Below are 16860 nucleotides of genomic sequence, written 5' to 3' on the forward strand. Positions count from 1 at the left end.
TCCCTAGCTTTCTGCTTCTACGTCGTTTTGGTGGAAATAAGTTTTAATTGATTGTGTGTGTTAATAATAAACCAATTGCTCTCCATGCCGTGATCAATTGGTATCCAGTGCCTCAAGCGCCTGGCAACAATGTAAAAGCCACAGTCTCGGCATCGCAAACGGGGAAAATTTCCAAAAACGCTACAGGAAAAAATCTTAAGAATCGAAATCGAACAATTCAAACACACACACATAGTGCCGTTCTGTTCACACACTACAGTTGCAGTACAGTACCGCAGTGTGTGCGAGCGAGTCGAATAGTCGGTCGGAAGATAACATACATTTGTGTACCTACCTCTCTTTCAAGTGGTGAGTTGAATGAATGCCGATTATGCACCCTGCACGCAAACAGGCCCCGAGCAGCATATGAGTGCGACGATCAAGTGTAGTTTTCCCACTGCAGAGAAACGTGAAACCCCAAGAGATAGGTCAGAGATTATGGCAATGTCTCAGAATCTCTTAGCGCCCATTGAGATAGGGTGTTTGTGTTTGATTTTTGGTGGCGGGAAATTAGCTCGAGTGTGCGCACAGGTCACGAAAAAGTCGTTGCGACCCGACCAACGGCTCTCAACTTGTTTATTAAAAGCGAACAAACGAATGAAAATAAAAACAAAAAAATATATGTATGTGTAATTTGTTGTAGCAGGTGAGATTTACGAGTGCATATTGAGTTCGGAGAGAGCTTTTCGAATGAGAACGAAAATAAGAATGGGAACGCATAGGAAGCAGTGAAAAGCCGCCAAAATGGGTTGAGCATATTTTGCATCGATTTTCCCGGCCGAAATATGGAAATTTTTATTTACTTTGAATATTTAATTGCAGAAGATTTTAGTGATGAGTGAAGAGGTGGCACCAAGCGTTGAGGACACGAAAATGTCCGACGAGGATGGCCCAAAGGATAAAGCTGATGAGTGCACGAGTGCGCCTTCTGCCAAGGACTCGGAAGACATGGAACCGGCTGGGGATACGAAAAGTGTGCAGGTGGAGAATGAACAAAGTCCAACAGATAAGGAGAAACCGACCACGGTGGATATCAACACGCTGACTCCATCAACGCCCTCACACACGCCGCCACAGCTGCTGGCTACCGAAACGGCAGTAACAGCACCCGTCATACCAGAGAATATACTGTCTCCACCAAAGTCAGAAACACAAACTGATGAGACCAACACGGCCACATCGACGTCGTGCTCACCAGCATCCGATGGCCAGCATTCACCTGTGGGCGAACAGCCTCCGCCGGCACCGAAGCAGGAACAGCAAGAGGAGCCGTCGGCGGTAAATGGCTCTATACCAAAGTCGGGAAAACCGCTGGCCACAGCGTTAAGCAACAAAAAGCCCAATAAGTCGGCATCCACGTCACCGCGCGCCTCCCGATCACGCAAACCGAAGGCACTGCCTATGTACGAGAGCGAGATCAGCGACAACAAAGTCGGCATTAAGCTGTGCATTAAAAAATCTGATGGTGTGGCTGGGGGAGACAGCACGCCGACAGTAACATCACCTCCCGTCCCCGTCCCTGCTGCTACCAAGCCGGCACGCAAGCGCGTTCGCAAACCAAAGCAGCCGGACAGCGACGAGAGTGAATGTGAGCCACGAAAGAAGAAGGTCTCGACGAGCAGTGCAGCAGAGGCGGTAGAAGGAGAAGCAGTCGAACAGAGTGCCTGGGCTGAGAGGCTTCCTGCGGAAGTCCTCTTCCAAGTAAGTCAATGGCGCTGAAGACTGAACTAGCAGAAGGACTCAATGAGGTTGCTCTTTACTTTTAGATTTTCGAACACGTTATTGAGAAGGAGGGCTGCCTGCCCACTCTCTTTCGCCTGGGACGTGTTTGCTCCCTGTGGCGGCAGGTTTCTCTTACCCCCTCACTGTGGCACACAATGGATCTGACCACATGGATCAAGGAGAAGTATCGCACTGAACTCAAACTCAAGTGGTTTGTGGATAACCGCTGCAGTGCCTGCACCGAGCTGAATGTTTGTAAGTGAACAAGAACGTCAAGCCTGAACATTTGTCTTCAATCGAGAGTTTTTATCTGTTTGCAGCCAACTGGAAAATATCGGACATATCCATCAATTGCTTCCTCACCAAGTTGGCTGTCGGTTGTCCGAACTTAACTGGTATCACGCTGTCCGGCTGGAAAGGATTCACCTCAGACAATTTAACCTATTTGGTGGACAACATGAAGAAACTAGAACGATTAGACTTGAGCTCCATTAACGTAAGTTGCAGGTCAGCGCCGCGGAGGAAGCCAGCTAACTATGTTTTTTAAATCTACATACAGCTTGAGATGAATGCCAGCAAGACCGCTGTTGGCATGGTCTCTCTCTGCAACGCGCTTCAGACCATTGGCAGTCGTCTAACTCATCTCCACTTGGCGCACAATCGTCTGGCGGGTATACCCCAGATAGTCGGCGTATTGTCGGTGTGTATGCAGTCTTCAGTAATAATAGGCTCTGGTAATCAATGATTTCCTTCCAGGCTCACTGTCCGAATCTGACGCTATTGGATCTCTCGAATGTAACCACGCAGGCCACATCTCACGGCGTGCTTCACATTGAGAAACTGCAGCATGGCTGCCAAAAGTTGAAGGTTCTGCGTGTGACAAACTCGCACATTACGCCGAGCATAGCTGGAATGCAGGAAATTGTAATCTTGGAAATTAGGGCTTGTCACAAAGAAGTTACTCTAGGCTTTGAATATTTTTAGATGGACTCACCTGGCTTTCCAAATCTCGAAGAGCTCTCCGTGGCTGCAACGACAGATGAATCTCGCATCATTTGCGATGATCACCTACAGCGCTTACTGAAGAGCAGCTCCAAGCTGAAGCTGCTAGATGTGCGCAACTGCACTCGGCTGACGCACGAGAGCCTCATCCGGTTACCAGCCTGGGATATCAAGCATTTATACCTTTCAGGCTGCTCAGTTACGCGCGATGTGGGGTAAGTCCAATCCTCCTCGTTCCCACAGTTTGAGGTTTACTATGCCTTCTTCTGATTGTGTCTCGTAGGTCGGGTCTGGAACTCATTGCCTCCAAGTGGGCGCATAGTCTCATTGAACTGGATCTGGCCTGGGCAAATGTGCAGCAGCCGATAGACAATGCATTGCGCGCCCTTGCCGAAAAGGGGAGCGAGTGCCCATTGGCGTAAGTATTTAGGAATCCGAAAAATAACAGAAAAATCTCATTATTTTATCCCGTGCAGGCATTTGAATCTGTGTGGCTCGTCCGTTTCGGATGAGGCAGTCAAGGAAATACTCAAAAACTGCGCCAACATGAGCTCAATCAACCTGGCTTCATGCCGTGGACTGCCGCGCGGGGTCAAGCGTCTTATGCAAGGAGCGCAGCAGTTGCGCGAACTCCGCGAAGTTCTTGGGGTGCAGCTAAAAGACAGTCGCAGCAGTGGGAGCAACTAATCCAGTCAGTGTGCCAGTCACTCACTCATCGGTTTTATTGTTGAGCAAGCGGGCCACATTTAAATGTAATTTAAATTGTTGCTTCCACGCAGAAGAGTCGTTCGTCGATCTTTTTTGATGTAATGGTAGTCCGCGAAAATATTTCAATATGAATATTTCAATTGCAATGGCTTGCATCTTCCAATTATGCTTATCTTGTTTATAGGCGGTAGTGTGTAATAATTGTACTAGCTTAGTATACTAGGCGTTCCGTTCTCTTTCTCCATCCGAAACAAAAAAGGAGCCGTTGAGAGATCACGCTGCAATCTTTTGTAAATGCAATATGTATTCATAATATAGTTGATTCGAATTTTTTGTAGAACGGCGAGTACCAACCACTTGCGAGGACGATTTAATGATTTTTTTTGTGTATGCATATACGATTCATTATTAGTAAGTCCAACCATTGTGTGTTTGTAAAGTATGTACGTATACAAGAATCTAGACTAAGTAAAAATTGTATTTCTCGAAATACATATTGATTTATTAACCATAAAGATAGTAGTCGTCAATTGAAAAGTCGATAAATAAGACAATTTGTAGAATGTTTTAACCCGATTGAAATGTACATATTGGCGATTGAGAACGTTCTGATTGAATGTTTTCAATATTAACCATTAATAAATACTATACCACACATAAATATTAATTAAATAACACAATTCAATTGTTAGGCATTATTTGTAGTTAAGAGAAGGCAATTAAAGGTACATTACATTTAATTTATAATAAACGCAAACACTTTCAATCCCTATTGTTTGTACTTATCTAAAAAATCCAATCCCTATCTCTCTTTCCGCACAAAAACCAAAGATTCTTCGAGTTTAATACATAATTTTATTCAAATATGCGGCTCACATCTACTCTTCACATATCCGGAGTCATCTCTTAGTTTTTCTTCAGATTATCAATGTCTTTAATGTATTCGGTGCCGACCTTCACAATGACGGCGCCGGTTCCCAGTCCAACCAAAGTGGCGAGAAGAGCATTATTTTCAGCTAGAGATGATTTTAGTAGGGCCCAGGCCAGCACTGACCCCATACTGAACAGAACGCCGCCGAGGGCTGCATACGCCAGGCGCTTGTTCGACTTGACGTCCTTCAGGTGGGGACGACCGTAAATGTAGAAACCCGTGCCTACCGCAGACGAAATCAAGAACACATTAGTAAGGTCCTTTTTCGGCAACAGCTTGGGCACAATCTGAGGGTTCATAACATTGACCGATAGAGCTCCATAGCTGACCAGCCCATGCAGTGGTATGTAGTAGTTGAACACGTTTTCTTTGGTGAGCGGCTTCAAGCCTATTTTCTCGCACAAGCTGCACCCGTCGTTATTTTGTCCGCTGGCCATAATTTTTAGTCCAAATGCAAATTCAACGTAATATTATTATTCCGGCGTGTCAGTCTTCTTTTTTTTTGTTATGTAAAGATTTATCGTTAAAATATACTAAAATATACCGTAAATATACTGACGGATCCAAGTTCTTTTTTACATATTCCTCGTTTTTGATCTTCCGTGGAATATTACCAGTTACATAGAACATTTAGCCATGCCCACATAATTTTAACCCATTGATGAATCAATTTTCTACAAGATTGGATAGTTTTTAGTCCTTGCTTTTATTGTATTTTGGCTAAAAAGAGGTTTAAACGGAAAAGTTCGACAAAAAAAGAGTCATTATGTTGCGTGTAGACCTTTGTATACCCTATTTTGTTAATTTTATATGAAGATGAAACGTAATTTATTAAGACCTTTTCTCAAATTGATATTCTTTAGACATATTCAAGTACCTTATTAGTATCTTGTATATATTTATGTCGATCCTGATGCCTACGGAGCCTGGGGTGACAAACATATTCACAATTCTATAACATCCATTTCCCCCAGGGTATGCGTGCATGGACATTGTTGTGAACCGGTTATTACCGATTCTGTCCGATTCAAATAAATACCCAAATATACGGTCTCATTTTCAAAATATTCCAACGAATTATTCATATTCCTCGATTTTGATCTTTCGTGGAATATTACTAGCTATTTAGATCTCTCAGCCTTGCCCACATAATTTTATATGATTGCTCAATCAATTTTATTCAAGACTAACTTCTTTTAAGTACTCCCATTTGTTGTATTTTGACTAAAACAAAGTTTGTTGCCTAGCGGTTAAACGAGAGCCTCACCCGATTCAGTGAGAGAGCGAAAACGAGAGCCTTAACCGGTTTGAAGAGAGTCGAGCAATGCGCGCCAAGGATTTAAATTGCAATAAATGATGCATGGAAGTTTCTATATCATTTATTATTAAATAAAACTTTGTCAATTGAATTTAATAAATGAAGTAGCCCTGGAGATTTTATCGAGAAAACTCAACCCTGAACCACAGCTGTTTTCAAAACACATACAAAAACTGAGTGGCATCACTAGCCGGCGCTGGAGAAGGAGGCAACCAAGAGAAAGAGAGAAGGAGGAAAGAATTTAGAGAGAAAGAGAGGGAAATAGGTGCGAAAAATTTCGGACTTGGTTGGAAATTCCTAGATTTCGATTTGTAGAGGGCCAATAATTATTGAATAGACCGCAGCATCACTAAATGTGCGTGCCTCATATGCAGCAGCCATCGATTACAGTCGCAACCGCATCCTCCTCGTGAAGGAACTTCAAACATAACACAAAAACACAGCCCAGCTCCGCGGAAGACATGTTGACGCACAAGACTTGTCAGGCACGGAAAAAGATGCAGGTGAGTGGGGAAACAGAATGGCCTTATCAGAACGTGGAAGGCGAGGAGAAAATTGAGTTTACAAAGCGCCCTATTCTCTAGGTTTCCTTCGTGATACGAGACGCCGAGGAGAAACAGCATCGGAATGGTGTCAATTCGTTGCAGCTAGATCCGAACAATGGCAAATTGTATTCGGCCGGACGTGATGCGATCATCCGGGTTTGGAACACGCGCTCGGAGTCCAGCGAGAAGTACATACAGTCGATGGAACATCACAATGATTGGGTCAACGACATAGTGCTGTGCTGCAACGGAAGGAACCGTAAGTCGGATAATGGATAATGAGCCATTATAGTGAATATAATGTCTAACCATTTGGCCATTCAGTTATCAGCGCCAGTTGTGATACCACGGTGAAGGTGTGGAATGCACAGAAAGGCTTCTGCATGTCGACCCTCAGAACACATCGCGACTATGTCCAGGCTCTGGCCTATGCGAAGGATCGAGAACAAGTAGCCAGCGCTGGGCTAGACAAAGCGATATTCCTGTGGGATGTCAACACACTAACAGCGCTAACTGCCAGCAACAACACCGTTACAACCTCTAGTCTGACTGGGTCAAAGGATTCGATCTATAGCCTGGCCATGAATCCCTCTGGCACCGTAATTGTGAGCGGATCCACCGAGAATATACTGCGAATATGGGATCCAAGAACTTGTATGCGAAGCATGAAGCTCCGAGGACACACGGAAAACGTTCGCTGCCTTGTAGTCTCCCCAGACGGCAACCAGGTTGTATCCGGAAGCTCTGATGGCACCATCAAGGTCTGGAATTTGGGCCAACAACGCTGCGTTCAGACTATACACGTACACAAGGAGGGCGTGTGGTCGTTGCTAATGAGCGAGAACTTTCAATACATAATATCGGGGAGCAGGGATCAAAATATTATTGTGACAGAGATGCGTAATCCCAGCAACAAGACGCTCGTATGCGAGGAGAAGGCGCCTGTGCTCAGTCTGGGCTACAACATGGACAAGACTGGCGTGTGGGCCACCACCTGGAATTCGGACATTCGCTGTTGGAAGCTGCCCATGTACGATAGAGGCACCCTGAACTCGTCGGGCGGTTTGGATGCACAGTGGACGCAAGGTGGCACGGAGCTGGCTTGCATCAAGGGCGGGGCCGCCATCAAGGAGTGTACTGTGCTGAACGACAAGCGTTATATATTAACGAAAGACTCCCAGGATCAAGTCGTGCTCTACGACGTTCTAAGAGTGGTCAAGAAGGACACTCTGGGCCCAATCGACTACGAGGCGGAGGTGAAAAAGCGCAACAAGCAAGTCTACATTCCAAATTGGTTCACAGTGGATCTCAAAACTGGGGTGAGTACTTTACTTTACCTTGTAATACCAACATTATAACCTCTCTATATGATATCTCTCATTGCAGATGCCAACGATTGTTTTGGGTCAGGAGGAGGTCGATTGCTTCTCGGCTTGGGTGTCTATTGAGGCCGGACTGCCGGAGTGCGTCGATCCCACAACAGAGATAAAGGTATGAAAGGTATACATTTCTGATAGAATGTCTTGATTTTAACTCAATTGTGCAGATAAACTATGGGAAATTACTCTTGGAGGCACTGCTCGAGTACTGGACACCACCGCATAGCATACCGCAAAACGAATTGGAGCCGGACATGCACGGCAACGGCTACTTTCAAGTGCCCAAACATACACCAGTCATATTCAGGTGAGTCGCATAGTATTTCATTCGCTACAAGTATTCTCATATTGTGACTATCCAATAGCGAGGTGGGCGGGCGGACTGTCTGCCGTCTGTTGGTCCGCGACGCAGCGGGCGACAGCGAATGCACTCTGCTACATGAGACAGCACCGCAGTGGGTTACCGATGTGGTGATTGAGAAGAACATTCCCAAGTTCCTCAAAATACCGTTCTTCCTGCAGCCCCATCCACAGATGACCAAGCCAGAGCGCACCAAGAAGGTAGAGTCAAATGGTGGCACAATGGCACTCATATTATTATTATGCTTTACCTTTCATTTGTGCAGGATCGCCTGGTGGCCAACGAGTTCATTCAGTGCCGCAAGGTGTGCGAGCATGTGCTCGAGAAGGTCCTCAATGCAGAGACAACCCCAAGCGGGGCCAACGCAAACAATTCATTGCAGAACAGCCAAAGCGACGGCAACTCGGAAGGCTCACAGCTGCCAGCGGAGGAACGCATCGAACTGTCGTGCAACGATGTGGTAAGATGACCGCGATCCCTTTATCGCTTCTGAGTATATTCTATTGCCATTCCATTGTTAACTTAGGTCGTGGACCCCAACATGGACCTGCGTACGGTGCGTCACTTCATCTGGAAGCAATCAACAGATCTTACATTTCAATACAAAACAAAGCAGAACTTCAATTACGACGGTAAGACCACTCAAATGCGATCTGATTAGGTCCATCTGTAAGTCCAGTCCGTTCACTCAACAGGTTCGATCGGAGATAGTCTGGAGCGCGTCACGCGAAAGTATTGAGCGACGGCATGGAATCTCTCTCTCTCCTAGCCGATTCCCGCTAAATTGAAAGATTTAAGCTGTAGTTTGTTCGATTAACCATTTGTATGTATTTTGCAATGTATTTGTAATTACTTTGTCCTGTGGACTAACCATTTAAGAAGGAATCTGTTTAAACATTTATTTTATGTAAATGCACCAGGGTGCTATTTGTTTGCTCTGTTTAGGAATTATTATATACTTCAGATTCAGACTTAAAAGAGATTAAGTTTGCGACACAACACACAAGTAGATAATCCGCAGACATACCATTTACATTATCTGGCATCGCATCTGAAAACATTTAGATCTAGAGAATTGCGCATATATGTATGTAATATTCACATTTGTTTTACACTAGGTTTATATATATATATATATATATATATATATATAAATATATATAAATACATATATACATAGAACATATATTATATATTTAATTATAAGTAAACTGTTAAAAAATACAAAAATCAATGCAATCGTAGAAAACCAACCTATAAAACGCTCTATGCAAGCCAATTTGTACATAAGTAACAAACAAACAAATCAAAGGAAAGATGATACAATTGAAAATCAATTAAAGTTATTATTAAAACTATTTGGAAATCAAGCTTGGCTTTCTTCCCTTATGCCACTTTAAATATTATTTATCATCTCTCGGACGCGACGCCGTCTGATGCGAGCCGTCCTCGAGTAGGACTCCATGGTGGTCAGAATAACGAACAACTGTTGCTTCAGCGTCGAAGGTATCATATAGTTGCTGACCAGCCTTCGAGGTGAATTGCTCGTGCGATTTAGATAGCGCGCAAGCAGCCAAAGACAGGTGTCCTTGAGTTTGCGCATCGGGAAATGGATGTTCACCTGGCTGCGTACATCGCACAGCTCCTCGGGATGTTGAGGGTTCTTTGGAACGCGCATGGGAACGGGCACAAATATGCGCCTGGACTTAACGTGCATCCGCTCGCCTGTGTAGTAGTCGCGGAAGAGCCAAGTGTGCGTGTTGTACGTGTTGACGCGCACCTCCTCGAACGGCTTCAAGCTGAGATACATGTTCTCCGTATCGCGGTCGCACACCCAATAGAGATCAACAGTGCGATTTGTTGTGTTGACAAATAGCACAAAGACCTCTACAAGCTCGGCGGCTGGTGGAGGATGCAGCGCGTGCGGATTGCCACGATTATTATGTGCAATCTGCAGCGCCATCTCCAGCAGGGTGCTAAGCCGATCAGTAATAGCTATGATATCAATTTTTAATGTTTTTTTCTCCAACTACCACAATGAGAGTATAGATAAAAATGTCTGGTCTTATCAATTTGTGGCAAAATTTTTGGCGTAATACGGTCTTGTTAAATTCACCAGTGTGGCAGCACTTGACTTTTTCCCCACAATCGATACTTGGAATCGATTTTAATTCCGATACTTTGTTGCCGAAATACGCCGATACTATCGGTGCCTCTGTCGTCAGCTGTTGCGCTGAAAGTAAATAAACAAGTAAAATGTCATTTGTTGCAGTTATTGGCAAAGATGTGAGTAATATTCGTACAAATGGATGCATGTACTTACATTTTTAATATTTGAAGAATGCCCCGATGTACCTGACTACATCGGATATGGAGCAGGAGCTGGACCTGCAGTACCATGTACACGCCGCTCTGGACGTGGTAGAGGAGAAGTGTTTGATTGGCAAGGGAGTTCCCGAGTCAAAGGAGCTCTACCTGGGACTTTTATATTCCACAGAGAATCATAAAATGTATGGCCACCCATTTGCTCAGCGTGGCGCTAAGGCTAACCGGTATTTTTTTTCTGCTTTCAGCTATGGCTTCGTCACCAATTCCCGGGTGAAATTCATAGTGGTCATTGATTCCAGCAACGTTGCTCTGCGGGAGAACGAGGTGCGAGCGGTAAGTACTAGTCCCACAGCTGGCAGACATGCCAATGCCACTTTCAATGCCTTCCAGATCTTTCGAAACCTGCATATCCTCTACACAGATGCCGTCTGCAATCCCTTTTACATTCCGGGCGAGTCCCTGACTTCCAAGTAAGTCTTCCCATGGGATAATTTTTATACTCGCACTCACATTCCATTTCTTTTTGCAGAAAATTCGATCGTGCCGTACAAAAATTGATGAGCGGCAACGCATAGCTTTAGATAACAGCTAAATGGGCAATAAAGTAAAATTATTTATAATCGAAAAAGAGAGGTTGATTGATTCAGATTGATGTTTTGCGGGGGTGACTACCAGGAGAAGAGCAAAGCTGTCGGCAGCGTGGGACAGCGTGTGCTGTCAAGGTGGCCTTGTCCACGCCGGAGCCAACAGACATCTATATTTACACAAAATGCGAACAATATTGAAACCAGTTTAAAACAAGACGAACAAACTTATTAAAATGCTGTTTTTTTCGATTTTTTTTGACGAAAATAGAGAATTAATTATATCTTTACAATGTTTCTAGTATTCGACACATAGTTAATGTCTCCGTCGCAGACACATCTTCCGCCTGTTTGGGTCTTGATATGAATTTCGGTTGGATCTTTGGATAATCAGAAAACGTGTATTTTTGATTATCATATGCATAATTAGTGGAATTTAAAATCCTCTACGTCAGACGACCTGAACTTGGGCGTCTTATCGCAGCGCGGCAAAAGCAGCATATAAAAAGATGACAGAAGTTCCATTTCGATATCAGTAAGTCTCTTCAAGTCTTCAAGAAAACAACATGAAGTTCATCGTAAGTGGCTTTAAATCCCGAAAGATTCCTAACAGGATAATGGCTAACTTGTTCTCCGATTCCCCACAATAGATTGCTTTCGCCTGCCTGCTGGCTGTGGCCTACGCCAACGAGGATGCCAATGTGCTCCGTAGTGAAGCGGAAGTCAACGTTGACAGCTTCAAGTATGCTCTGGAGCTCGACAACTCCGTGAACGTCCACCAGCAAGGTGAGCAGCAAGGCGAGCAGTGGGTGGTTAAGGGAGACCAGGCCTGGACATCCCCCGAGGGAGTGCCAGTCTCCATCCAGTATCTTGCCGACGAGAACGGATACCAGGTGCTGGCTGCCAACCCCCCTCTGCCAACCCCTCCCCCAATCCCAGAGGCCATCCAGCGTGCCCTGGAATGGATCGCAGCCCACCCCTCTAAGGAATAAGCATTGTTTACCAAAAATAAAAGCAGTTAAAAGTTAACTTCTGTTTCGAATTTATTCCTACCCAAAGGATCAATCATGCATCTCTGCTGATGGCCCATGGCTGATGGGAGAAACTGAAATATGTGAAATATTCAATCGCAACTAATTAGCGGACACTAAAACGAGTTCCCCTAAATTTATGCGTCCCCCAAAAAATGACAAGGTCTACGAGATAGTCAAGGGGAAAAAACGCAGGAGGAGACATACATACATACATATTTGCATATTTATGCTACTTAAATAGTTGACTTTTTGGCCCTGAACTTGAATTTATAGATACTCGGACCTACGGGGCAAGTGGAATGTAAATCACTTTCGATTTCGTTTTTCAGCAATGCAGAGATATACCAAACTTTTGGGCGAACCTCACTAGTAGAAGATCTCAGACTCAGAGCTCGGAACCATCAGTGCTTGCCCATGAAACGCAGTAGCGAAAACAATATTGCGAGTAAACCTCTTTCCCACCCACGAGAAACACGCCCATAGGGTTACTTCCCATATGACGAATGAATAATTTGGATTTGTATTCAAACGTGTAATGCACGAGTATGTATTATTCGCATTCACCCAGATTGGCAATCCGACCCGACCTGAGACTTGATCCGCATGGGAGATGCAATGCTGGGAGAGACATTTCCATTTACATTTACCAGCGATATCGAATCACGTGATCACGATGGGATGGATCAGTGGATCAGTGGAGCAGCCTTATTGTTGTCATAACTTCAGATGCAAATGTTAAGTTTTATCGCGTTTGACAGCGATCCGATGAGAAGTGGGATGGCTGAGAGGAGGGCCTCTAGGAGCGTTTAGTGTACTCGTTGATGCAGATGCCACTGCAATTATGACGACGGGGCAAAGTGAATGCCTCCATCAATTATCCGGCTGCCTGAGACTCTGGGCAAAAGTGGTCTTGGCGACGATCAAGGCTAGACCTCGCCGCCACACAAATGTCAAAATAACATTGAAACTCTGGCGCTCCGGTTACCGATTCGACTAAAAAGAAACCCGTTGATTCTCTGGCTCTCTGAGGCTAATCGTTTGGAAAACGCAACATGAAAACACTGACACACTGTTACTGAAAACAAATTTCCATCGATTGACGAATCGATGTCGGCGCCTGTCCATCAAGAGAAGAGATCATCAGGGAATCTCTTTGAATCTCTCATGCACATCTCCCCAGCTGTTGGCAATTAGTAATCTGAGGCATTTTGAGTTATTGGCATCATATTTTATCTGCTAATTAATTAATAGCTATACCACATACTTATAAACAAATGGTCAATGTGTCAAAGTGACGTCAAGTTTTGGCGCCTGCTTTGGCTGCCGCTGTCATAATTGGTAAACAACTTTTCTTTGGCTTTCCTCAATATTCCAAATACTCGTACCCATGCGTATTCGTATATTTCTGGAAATGTGTGCCATATGAACACAGCAACACATTGTAGCAGAGTTTAGTATAAATCAATTTGCATATTATTCGGTCACTTAACAAGTTTAAATTTAAATTTAAATAGGAAGCAGAACCGCAAGAGACAATAAAATTCGAATGGCTTATAAAAATGTCTGTTGGCACTCTGTTCGCCTGATCTGTGCTCCCCTCCTCCCCCTCCTCCATGAGTTCCATATACTATATGGAATACTCGTATTTCCCTCCATCTAATTTATAGACTTTATTTAATTTCTTGTTAATTTTTCTGGGCTATAAAATCAATTCATGGCACGGCAGGGATTGATTCAATAAGCGTGGACCACCTTATACTGGAGAATGTGATAATATTTGTCTCGATTATGATGGTTTGTATGGATATATATTGAACTGATTGTCACTTGGCTATACACTGGGAGAAATGCAAGGGTTGCGGGTCCAATGTGTGGTATTTGAGTAGTACTCCTTGAGAGAAACATATGAATTTAGTTTATTAATGCGATTACTGGAACACTGAAGATTCAGATGAAACCATTTATAGCCATTGGAATTCCAGTTAGCTCGGAAATTTCCTTTCAGTGTCGGTTAAAAATAACCATCGATGTCCACGTTAAGCCTTAGCAAACCACTACAAAATGGAATTGCTCTGGTGGTGGTGTTGATGTGGGTGAGGGTGTGGGTGATGGTGCTGGTGCTGGCCAACAGGGGCATAGTCAGTGCTCGATGGTTTTACAGTGCTTTTCGTATTCGTTTTTCGTTTCACAAAGCAACAAATTAAACAAAATTTTTAAGTTTTCCATTGGTTTTCCCGTTTCCATGTGTGCGTGTGCGATGGTGGGGTGGCCTTTGCTTTTGTTTGTTTGTTTCCCTGGTTTTATTTTTGAGATGCTGTTGAAAACCATAAATTAGCCTGTTACTTTTGGAATGTCTCTGTACTCTGGTAGTGGATGTGTGGGTGTGCCTCCGTATACATACTCTCCGGACGAAAGCATGGGTATAGTGGATCTGGGCATCCGATTCAGTCGTTAGCGGTGATCTATCTGGTGAACAACGAGTATCAGCAGCAGAAGAGTTCAGCATGGATAACATTGTGAGTGGAGCAAGACGAGGATTATAGCTATCCGGATATTTCTAATTCGGCTTTAATTGCTTTGCAGGATGAAGACCTGACCCCCGAGCAGATTGCCGTTCTGCAGAAGGCATTCAACAGCTTTGACCACCAAAAGACCGGCAGCATCCCCACCGAAATGGTGGCCGACATCCTGCGCCTCATGGGCCAGCCCTTCGACAGGCAGATTCTCGACGAGCTGATCAATGAGGTCGACGAGGACAGTGAGTACTCCCCTTGCCTTCTCCATGGGTATCTACTAAACTAAATCTTTGAACAGAATCCGGCCGCTTGGAGTTCGAGGAGTTCGTGCAGCTGGCCGCCAAATTCATCGTCGAGGAGGATGACGAGGCCATGCAGAAGGAACTGCGTGAGGCCTTCCGTCTATACGACAAGCAGGGCAATGGCTACATTCCCACCTCCTGTCTGAAGGAGATCCTGAAGGAGCTCGACGATCAGCTGACCGACACGGAACTGAACATGATGATTGAGGAAATCGATTCTGATGGCTCCGGCACCGTGGACTTTGATGGTTAGTAGAGCGGCTGACGCTAACACCGACCAATTAGCAGAGCATGCCTCATGAATCCCGAATTCTTTGGCCCCGTGCCAGCGTTGAGGAAGAAGCAAATTATATCAATTTGTAGGCTCTACAGGCCCGCTGTTCTCCGTTCAGGCTGGCCGAGAAGACAATGTCGTTCTGCCTGCCCTTGTGGCTGACTATTTTTAGGCTTCCGGCTCTGTACCCGATCTCCGTATCCGAATGCCACTAATTGCTCCACTTTCCCACCATTTGATCCACAGAATTCATGGAGATGATGACTGGCGAATAAGTCTCCACTCTTGGACACACACACATCTGATGGCATTGATGGCAGAATTCAATTCCCTCCCCGCACGAACTCTGAGGCTTGAATAAACATTTTCTATTTTCTATTTTTTATTTTCTATGTCTACGATTGAGTAATCATAATTACGCTATAAATAATGTGATAGAAGGTAGAGGCAGCGCACAGCTTCATCAACAGGAACTACTACTCGATGGAATAGAAAAACCCAAAACGCGGCAAACATTCTCGACTGCTGGCAACTGCAACTGCAACCGCATCCGAGTTGAATGAATCATCGTAATTGCCGCCCCCCAAGCATTGGTTAATATTTTCGATAATATCTACTTTTGCAATAGCCCGGGCAGGCGACTACGATGGGGGTGTGCCACACTCATTTGTGTGTTAATTTGGCAAGGCCAATGCAAAGCAGTGCTGTTCCGTGCCGTGCAGCGCGCCGTATGCTGAATGTTGCGCATACGCAGGGTGGCCCGCGTCTGTCCCATTTTTTTTGTCTCATTCCTCGCTGCTCGTGTGGCCACATGCGTGCACATTCCTTTTGCCACTTGGCTGCCGTTCTGGTGCGCGCAGCTGTGCCGCCTCGATCACCCAAGGCGACCATCCCATGCCACCAAGAATGAGACCGCTGCGATGACAACCTGCCGAGGCCCGTGTCCGTCCGTGTGTGTCTCTTTCGGTGGAGCTGCCTTTCTAAACACCGCGCGACGACAACAGTGCAAACGGGCAAATGTCAATGAGCATTCTCCTACTGATGCTACTGCTGTTGCTGTTGCTGCTGCTGCCAGAAATCGTCAAGCATTTTGGCCTAAACTTGGCCCCATACAACGGGGCAACGAATTTTCACATTCAAACAAAAAAATCCGAAAAAAAACAAAAAAGAAAAAGAGAAGCAACTGCCCTTTCTGCTGGATGTGGCCCGGGCAGATGGATGTTGCCACCAAATGGAGCAACTTGTTTTGCGAAACTTGTGTTGTTTTTTTGTGGTCTCCCGCCAGGCCCCAGGGTGTCGATGGTGATATTAGCGGTATTTATTACCATTTCGATTCCAGTTTTCCTAGGGTGCAAAAGGTCAAAGACTGGACTCAACCTGGCCCAGGTTATTTGACATCCGTGTCGGATCAGACATGATTAGAAGACACCGCTACATGCGGTTCTTGACGCCAATTCCGATTGCATTCGAAGCGCATTAAAATTGTTTCCCAAACGTGCCATTCAATGGAGATGAGATGAGATGAGTCGTTTGGCATGATGATGATGCTGATGATGATGCACTCAACCGTTGAGGGTTTCGATTGGATTTCGATTTACGAGCACCAGAGCGCCATCATCGCCAGAAACTTGCTAATTTTACCGACCCAGGGAGAGTTGATGTGGCTGAGAGCGTACTTGCGAGTATGTTTAACAAGACAAGGTACATTGGGTAAACGAGATGCCGTCGCTGAGACAATAGTCTCCGCAGCACCAGCACCAGCCCCCTGCCCATCCCATCATCGACCATAGGTCTCCCTTCGGCATGCAATTGTTTCT

The 16860-nt window shown here is 45.0% G+C and overlaps 7 protein-coding genes across 8 annotated transcripts; 5 read left to right on the forward strand and 2 right to left on the reverse strand.

Annotated features, from left to right (window-relative positions):
• Nucleotides 1-44: 44 nt before the first annotated feature.
• On the forward strand, nucleotides 45-4237 carry LOC6593061 (F-box/LRR-repeat protein 6). The gene is made up of 9 exons (XM_002018437.2): nucleotides 45-348; nucleotides 862-1740; nucleotides 1806-2016; nucleotides 2082-2257; nucleotides 2321-2461; nucleotides 2518-2685; nucleotides 2746-2978; nucleotides 3047-3181; nucleotides 3240-4237. The coding sequence occupies exons 2-9, from the start codon at nucleotides 874-876 to the stop codon at nucleotides 3448-3450; spliced, it is 2142 nt and encodes a 713-aa protein (XP_002018473.1). The 5' UTR covers nucleotides 45-348; nucleotides 862-873; the 3' UTR covers nucleotides 3451-4237.
• A 69-nt stretch (nucleotides 4238-4306) lies between these two features.
• LOC6593060 lies at nucleotides 4307-4873 on the reverse strand. The gene has a single exon (XM_002018436.2). The coding sequence runs from the start codon at nucleotides 4837-4839 to the stop codon at nucleotides 4378-4380; it is 462 nt and encodes a 153-aa protein (XP_002018472.1). The 5' UTR covers nucleotides 4840-4873; the 3' UTR covers nucleotides 4307-4377.
• A 1009-nt stretch (nucleotides 4874-5882) lies between these two features.
• On the forward strand, nucleotides 5883-9118 carry LOC6593059 (WD repeat-containing protein 48 homolog). The gene is made up of 9 exons (XM_002018435.2): nucleotides 5883-6223; nucleotides 6305-6524; nucleotides 6590-7584; nucleotides 7652-7756; nucleotides 7812-7951; nucleotides 8010-8205; nucleotides 8271-8465; nucleotides 8532-8637; nucleotides 8701-9118. Exons 1-9 carry the CDS (start codon nucleotides 6182-6184, stop codon nucleotides 8742-8744), a joined length of 2043 nt encoding a protein of 680 aa, XP_002018471.1. The 5' UTR covers nucleotides 5883-6181; the 3' UTR covers nucleotides 8745-9118.
• Nucleotides 9119-9222: 104 nt separating this feature from the next.
• On the reverse strand, nucleotides 9223-10022 carry LOC6593058 (protein Vhl). Its single transcript, XM_002018434.2, has one exon. The coding sequence runs from the start codon at nucleotides 9966-9968 to the stop codon at nucleotides 9402-9404; it is 567 nt and encodes a 188-aa protein (XP_002018470.1). The 5' UTR covers nucleotides 9969-10022; the 3' UTR covers nucleotides 9223-9401.
• A 216-nt stretch (nucleotides 10023-10238) lies between these two features.
• LOC6593057 (trafficking protein particle complex subunit 2-like protein) lies at nucleotides 10239-10958 on the forward strand. 2 transcript variants are annotated; one of them, XM_002018433.2, is made up of 5 exons: nucleotides 10239-10291; nucleotides 10346-10515; nucleotides 10579-10666; nucleotides 10724-10803; nucleotides 10863-10958. In XM_002018433.2, exons 1-5 carry the CDS (start codon nucleotides 10262-10264, stop codon nucleotides 10906-10908), a joined length of 414 nt encoding a protein of 137 aa, XP_002018469.1. In that variant the 5' UTR covers nucleotides 10239-10261; the 3' UTR covers nucleotides 10909-10958. The 2 variants fall into 2 exon arrangements, with proteins under 2 accessions (XP_002018469.1, XP_026841849.1); XM_026986048.1 differs by having other exon boundaries at nucleotides 10755-10803; nucleotides 10863-10929.
• Nucleotides 10959-11483: 525 nt separating this feature from the next.
• On the forward strand, nucleotides 11484-11909 carry LOC6593056 (cuticular protein 47Eg). Its single transcript, XM_002018432.1, has 2 exons — nucleotides 11484-11495; nucleotides 11568-11909. The coding sequence occupies exons 1-2, from the start codon at nucleotides 11484-11486 to the stop codon at nucleotides 11907-11909; spliced, it is 354 nt and encodes a 117-aa protein (XP_002018468.1).
• A 2478-nt stretch (nucleotides 11910-14387) lies between these two features.
• Nucleotides 14388-15428, forward strand: LOC6593055 (troponin C). Its single transcript, XM_002018431.2, has 4 exons — nucleotides 14388-14467; nucleotides 14535-14709; nucleotides 14766-15017; nucleotides 15290-15428. Exons 1-4 carry the CDS (start codon nucleotides 14456-14458, stop codon nucleotides 15316-15318), a joined length of 468 nt encoding a protein of 155 aa, XP_002018467.1. The 5' UTR covers nucleotides 14388-14455; the 3' UTR covers nucleotides 15319-15428.
• The last annotated feature ends 1432 nt before the right edge of the window (nucleotides 15429-16860 follow it).

The sequence above is a fragment of the Drosophila persimilis genome, unplaced genomic scaffold, assembly GCF_003286085.1.
Source record: "Drosophila persimilis strain 14011-0111.01,24,50 unplaced genomic scaffold, DperRS2 tig00000002-arrow-pilon, whole genome shotgun sequence".
In the NCBI taxonomy this organism is placed as follows: Eukaryota; Metazoa; Arthropoda; class Insecta; order Diptera; family Drosophilidae; genus Drosophila; species Drosophila persimilis.